The sequence below is a fragment of the Austrofundulus limnaeus genome, unplaced genomic scaffold, assembly GCF_001266775.1.
Source record: "Austrofundulus limnaeus strain Quisiro unplaced genomic scaffold, Austrofundulus_limnaeus-1.0 Scaffold17, whole genome shotgun sequence".
NCBI classification, from domain to species: Eukaryota; Metazoa; Chordata; class Actinopteri; order Cyprinodontiformes; family Rivulidae; genus Austrofundulus; species Austrofundulus limnaeus.
In genome coordinates, this window is record NW_013952419.1 from 2,188,014 (window position 1) to 2,195,221 (window position 7,208).

The window sequence follows — 7,208 nt, forward strand, 5'->3', positions numbered from 1 at the left end:
GTATAGTATAGTATAGTATAGTATAGTATAGTATAGTATAGTATAGTATAGTATAGTGGCAACATGGGTAGAGGGGTTTAAGAGGGTGTAGTATGATGTAATCTGGGGTTAAGAGAGTACTACTTTAATGGTTGAGTATATGCACAACCACTAGAGGGCAATACTAGAGTTATAATCAATATTTGGAGTATTCTCTAATTTTCTTGAGAGTACAAGTCTTAAAGCAACATCAACACACTTAATCAGTGTTTTATAAATGTAAAAATAAAAACACAAGGTAGATCGGAGCTTGTTCACAACATAATTCAATTCAAATTGAAAAATAAGATACATTTTTAAGATTTGACTTGAACTTCTGTAATAATTATCACAAATAAAACAATTGTACACATGATTGGCAGAAAACAATTGCAAATCTGATATTTCTGTGTGGAATCTTGAGCGTGAAACACTTTCAATAAGAAAAGGGTTTTTTAAGCAAGACAGAGGAATAAATGGAATGCTTGAATTAATGAGAAATAATTTTCTATTAACAGCTCAGGATACATAAAATATAAATATAAATCTGCTTGTGCTACATCATCAATGCTTACTGTTTATATTAACTTGACCCGTGGCAGTGATTTGAGTTTTTTTTGATAAATAGTTTTATAAGTAATACAAAATACTTCCATCTAATTCAGGATGTGCTTAAAAACCAGAACAGAGAATTTAAGTGGTTTGTTTTCAGTAGTTTATCAGAAATAAAGAAGGAAATTAAAAGGCTAGCTTTTTTGGAAACTTTGCGGAAGCGCAGATTTTCTTTTCTTTTTTTTTTTGTTTTAATGAGGAGACATCTTTGGAAATGGAATGAAGGTAGGTTGGTGAGGTCTGTTTAGGTGAGTCATTGCTCCGAGAGGCTTGGGGTTTTTAAGACAAGCGCTTTGTCATCGCGGTCGGGTGAGGCAAGGAAACCACAATGACAATCAGAAAACTGAGAGTCAAGCAGTCCAAAAGGTAAACAAGGTCCAAAGTGTCAAGTCTTTTCATTCAGCTGTGTGGTTTTTTTTTGGTGCAAATTGCAGCGACTGGTTAAAACCAAACCAACACTGTCTGCAGGAGAATAAATTCCCCTTTTAACACCTGAAATAATGAGCTGCATCAAACTCTGTACAGAGCATTACAAAAGTCCTGAAGTATATTATTGTAAGTTTTAAGCCATTTTGAGGTATTCTTTTTTTTACAAATATAAAGAACATTTCCCTTTGATTCATAAAATTGGTAATACCTCAAGACAAAGAGTAAAACGTTCTCCACATTTCTCTATTTGACAATCAAATGGAAAATGCCATGAACCAGCAGCTGCAGGAATATGCATTAATTATAGGAGCAAATTAAATATAATGATATGATTTGATAATATTGTCTCAGTACTTATTTTCTGATTCAAGGAAAATACAAGCCCCCTGAAAAATGAAGAAAGTTTTGGTTATTTACAGGAATCTTGCTGTGGATTCATTGTCTCAGTACAATAACAAGTATGCCACTTGGGCATACTTAGGCTACAATAAATCATAAAGTCGTTACAGTGAATGATAAAAATTACAGTGCAGTTTCTTAGTCGATGCAGCCTCAGGCAGCATGACTTCTTCTGCTGGGTTTGGTTCTACAGTGTATGCTTTCCTGTGTCTCGGTTTGAGCTGGATAGATCCTCCTCTGAGGTCACAAACCTGAGACCCCCAGAGCAAGGCAAACGAAGAGGGATTTGGGACAGAAGTGCGTCTATGTGAGGAGATAAAGAGTTCAGAGGGCAGTCTGAGGAGGTGTATTTGGTGAACACCTGCAGCTGATCTGGTTGCAGATTTGCCTCGCTGCAGACCCGCTGACACAAGGTGCTGACGCTGTGGCACGTTTTCGACTTCATCTGACTCAGCTGGTTCTTTTCCATGATCAGTTTCTCCTTTTCTGTTTTCTGGAACACACGCAGCAGAAGCCACCATCATCAACTAACCATCAGCTTRAAAAAAGAATAAATATTCCATTAGAGAGAAAAAAAAACAATGCTCACAAGTTTGTTGATTTCACACTGCAGGTTATAGATGCAGTCCAGTTTTCTCTTGCGGCAGCGCTGAGCGGCGAGGCGGTTCTTGCTGCGCCGCCTCATGTCGTGGACAAAATCCAGCTGTTCCCGCGTGAAGGTCTGCTGCTTCAGCAGATGTTGGAAGTCGTTCCGGCTCAGATTCACTATCCAGTCCACAGGGTACGGCAGCTGCACCTGAAAGAAATCRCAGCAGAGGTGCATAAATAAAGCAGCATCTTCGCTGATAGGTTTGGTCTAATGTAATAATATTGTAAAAAACGAAAAGGAAACATTTTTCCATTACATAATGTTTAAATCACTTCAAGGAGATTATTAGATGAAATGAAATTCAATAAGTAAAATCATGAAACAATGCACAGAAATGTGTGAGCTGCACATGAAGTGTGCAGAGTTAAACATTTTCCCCAAGCTGGTAATTATTAACTTTAAGAAAACTGCAAATGTGCAAATGCAAAATGTCATCTYGCCAGTTTAAYTAYGCCACAAAAATCTGTAAAGGTTTGCACGTCGACTAAATGAAACAATTTCCTTACCCTTGACATGACCRTCGCTCTGTCATCACTTATCACTTATCTGTGCTTTCACAATAATCCATCAGAACACTAACCTGGATAATAACAGATTTCCGAGGCTGTGGTTTGACCCATAATTGTTACAAACCCAACAAAGCTGAGCTGTGAATTTTGAGCTTCAGCTGGACTCTGAACCAGCGAGCAGACATATCTCCACCAGGTGAATATTTAACTATGATAAACYTACTTTACATCAACGTAGGTGCTCATTTGTTTCAGATAAAATGTATCTAAAACTCTTATCTAAAAGAAACCTATTAAGTTAATAGAGGTGGAAGTGATTTCTGATGATCTATTTGTTTATTACTGGAACATTGTAAACTTCGGTGGTGATAGCAGACCAAAAACAAACAAACAAAMAAAAAAAAMCCCAAACAGAAACAGACTTGCTCCACAGTTGATGTCCTCACCTGCCTAGCTCTCTCTCTTGTGAAGAATTCACACTCTGTTTCTGTCTCAGAGTCTCCGTCCTCCCCCGAGTTCAGAGACGAAACCCCCGACTGAGACGCCGCTTCACACTCAGATATCCCCGCCGGATTGAAGGCGCAGCTTCCTTGGTCCTGATCCAGTAAAAAGGAGCAGTTATTTTTCGTGGAGCAGAAGTTGTCCCGAAGCTTCGAATACTCTACAGATGGCCACTGGACCTGTCTGCCGCTTGCATCGGTGGAGTATCCCACCTCAGGGTCCTGGATGCTTTGCTGAGAGGTGATTCTTTCTCTATTTTCAACAAGAACGGCCGCTCTTTCCATGTTGCCCRTTTGCTTTCCATTTCCTCCATCTTGACTGACGCTTTGTGTCCATTTCGCTTCAGCTTCTATTGGCACATTTGGATGAAAAGCACCTGGATCTGCTGCACCGAGGTTTCTTGCTCCCTGATTTTTTGTATTGTTGACCATCTTCTCACGCCCCRATGGCCTACAGATTGCATGGCTGTCACTGAAGTCTTCCAAAGGGCAAGTGGGTGACATCTCTGCTGGACTCTCACCCAGTCTTGGGTTTGGTTCTGAGGCGACACTCCTCACACAAAGAGTGTCTGAAGAGCTCATTTCCTTCATCTTCCTAATGTTATCTGATGCATTTTCATCAAAATTTTCCTCTCTTTTTAGTGCATTTTTCGTAACGCTCTCAGCTGCCCATGTGACCCCAGAATTGTTTTCTCGTGGCTCTTTGGCATCTCCTCTTATCCATTTGTTGGAAGCTGAGTTTCCAAGRACCACCGTTTTGATTTTGCACTGTGCACTGCTGGGGCACGGAAAGCAGGAGAGGAAGCAGCCATCCTCAATCACCGGCTTCACAGGATCAGCCGGACTTCTCTCAGTGACAAGTTCTTTCTTGCAGGCCTGTTGGAACTTGCGATACTTTGGACACTGTTGGATAATGCCATCCATGTCTTCAACCGCTGTCCCGAAAGACTTGGCATTATTCAGACTTCCTGCTATCTTGCTCGCTGATTTGCTGCAGTCCCGAGTCGCGTCCTGCTGAGATGATGAGTCAGCAACTGGTTTTACTTCTTTGTCATCCAGCGGCACTTCGTCAGAGTCTGTGCCTCCTTTTTCCGCTGACACTTGCCTCTTGCATGTCTTCTTACAACAGGTCTTTCTCACAAAGGGGGCCGAGCCTTCGTTACTGGAAAAGAACTTCGGTAGGAGGAAATCAAAGCATGCCTCGTCTAGGTCTCTGAAACCGAGCATGGAGGCTGCATTTTGGATTTCTAACACATCTTCTTTCCTAAAGTGGAGCTTCGAGGTGTAGGCAAATTTCAGCAAGGGCTCAAAGCCAGAAACAGTCACCTGGTAAAGATAACAAAGGAGAYACATAAGCACTTTTCAGACAGAGGCTCAGTTGTTCAGACTGTTTCATTTAGTTAATTGTGTTAAGTGTGTGAGTTTTTATAAGCTGGCAGAATCAACAACACATAAAAAAATCCCTGGCACTGGTTGCTCAGGAAATAAAGCTGTTAGTTTCTTTTCTCACTTCATTTTCCAACACAAGTGTGGCTGTGACGAAGCACCTCAGCAACGTCTCACCTCTTCTGGCAAGGTGATGACCGCTCCGGGCTGCACCAGGGAAGAGATCCTCTGCGCGAAGTACTCGCTGCAGGARGCCAGCACCGAGCGGTGGGCTCTGAAGCTCTGGGCCTCCACCACCACGGTTACGTCGCACAGCAAGTCCCGGCAGCGCTGCTCGTTCAGCCACCGCAGCACATGAGAGGAATGCGCCGTGGACTCGAACGTAAACACGGACGACCTCGGGGCAGACATCTGAGACATCTTGTGTGGACACAACAACATTCCCACCCACTTGTTAAACAAACCCCCTTCAGTCACAGATAATACAAATATACTTTCAAGTTATAAAACGAAAATGTTCCTACCTTACAGAACTGCCTTCGCTCACGTCTCCTTGAGTGTCAAGGAAAGTTCCTGCTCCCTTGTGGACATGGATGTTGCTAAATGGAATGCCGTCCGACCAGGCTGCTTCTCAGAAAGCCTTATCTCTACTCAGCTACAAACTAAAAATTGAGCTTGACTCAGTCATATGGCCTGTGAGTGCATCTGAGAGGGGAGGGCAGGCGTTCAGAGAGCCTGTGTGTGTGTGTTGTAACAACCATGGGTGTAACAAAGCAGCGTTGACTCATGCGCTCTGACTGAGAAAGGATGAGTAAGCAGTTTTTTTTGCCGTCCCGTCCAATCCCACCCCTGGATCTGTCTGGTAAACTCAGTTTTTTTTTTTTCCAGGGAAAACCCTTTGACACATTAGAAGGGATTTAAGAAGGCAGGGGAATTAAAGTGTGTGCTTAAGCACCATGTTGTCTGTTGTTTGTGTCTTTAAATTTTCAGGTATTCACATGGCAAACAAAAGAGCTTTGTGGACAAGTTGTGTGAAATGAAAAGGAACTACTCATGACTTGTTGCTTTGGAGGCAAATAAGTAAAAAAAGCAAAGATTTGTGAAACAATGCAACACAAATTCACATCAAAATTCCCATATTTTATAACATTTGAGGACAAATGTCCCTTTATGTAACTGAATGGTTGCATATAAAGGACAGTGTCTTTAAAAGTAAAGCAGTTTTAACAGAAAGAGCTAAAAGAAAAGTAAACTGAAGTTGCCAGCGTCACATGATTTGGAAGAAGGAAGCTGGTCAAACTGGCCAGTCAAGTGACGGTTTCATAATCCCAGAATGAACTAATCTTGTTGTTTAAAAAAAACACTATCTATTTCCTTTTTTTGCGTAAGGCCAGCTAAGAGGACACATCACAACAGTGTTTACTTAGAGAAATGAAACTAAGGAAGTGATGCTGGTGTTACAATAAAATGCCTTTTTATTATCAGAGGACAATAAGCTTATCTTGTTGTATACTTCCCTGTCTACAGGTCAACACTACACAACAAACACTCCTAATCCAAAAAGAATGATACCAATAATCCTATTAATATTAATATACAAATCTTCCAGTGTTGTTTAGATATTTTCATCACTCTACTTCTTTGGTTATTAGTTCAAACAATTATAATAACTAGATCTCTGGCACCGTTTTCAAAGTTCTTTCAACACTTCCTAAAATACAAGTTTTGGACCATGTTGCACCACCTTTAGCTCCCTCAGGGTAAAAGGTTTGCCCTGAGACTGATATAGGAAAATCAGATAACACAGTAACTGAACAAACGTATAGTATTAGGTGTTTCAATGATGACCAGAAAGGTTAAGCAAACAGAGCACCCAGAAAAACAGCATTGGTGTCATTACTGTCCTGATAAGCGTTCACATGTCTGTGGCTCAACACATGACTCAGACTATGAACAGGCACAGCTCCTTTCTGTGTAATTAGCTGATTCAYAGAGTGCGCCTTTGTTTCTAGTGGCCGACCTTGTGTCACCTGGACGTCTGGTGGTCTCTGGTTTTGGAGAGGTCAAAGGTCACAAGGAGTCTTGCCTCGTTCGACCGGTCGGGCGGAGCCTCTCCAGCTGCTGGCTGCGCTCTCTGTGGACCGTCACCAAGGCACGGTTCTCCTCTGTCAGCCGCCGGAACTCCTCCTCCAGGCGAGCGATTTCCATGGCCACYTTCTCATCCTCCAACCGCTCAGCCAGCAACTTACGCCTAAGCATAAGAAAAGATATTTTAGGCACTAGTAATAGARATGTTTCACATTTGGTGGGATTTCTGTGCTAGTGAATTGTTCATGAATGTAATAGTTTTTTCCAGAAAACCCAAACAAACGGTTTCTTGTTCAGGGAAGAATGGTTATTCTCACATTTTGGAGAGATTCTTAACCCATGGGCCGTCGCCCACAATTGGGCCATGAGYGCCACTTTGAGGGCCTCAAAAGAACAACAGTTTWTAACTTTGGGCCGCAGAGGGCTGCGGGACTCATTGATTTTGAATAAGTTGCAATACACCTTCTCACCACTAGTAGCAGTAGTGCGCCACTCAGATGTTTAACAACTTTTTTCATATGTAGAAGAAGAACCTTAGAAACCTTTCGAGAATGGAAACGTATTTTAAAGGCACAGTGTGTAGGATTTTGTCAATTCTTTTAGCCGAAATTGAGATAA

General features: G+C 41.7%; 1 protein-coding gene across 1 annotated transcript in view; it reads right to left on the minus strand.

Annotated features, from left to right (window-relative positions):
• Window positions 1-287: 287 nt before the first annotated feature.
• bach1b (BTB and CNC homology 1, basic leucine zipper transcription factor 1 b) overlaps window positions 288-7,208 on the minus strand; it is a gene marked incomplete in the record, with an annotated part of 32,893 nt that continues 25,972 nt past the window's right edge. Inside the window, 5 exon segments of the mRNA XM_014003240.1 lie at window positions 288-1,951; window positions 2,048-2,254; window positions 3,063-4,442; window positions 4,680-4,922; window positions 5,027-6,753. Of these exon segments, the coding sequence (XP_013858694.1) occupies window positions 1,646-1,951; window positions 2,048-2,254; window positions 3,063-4,442; window positions 4,680-4,922 (2,136 nt within the window).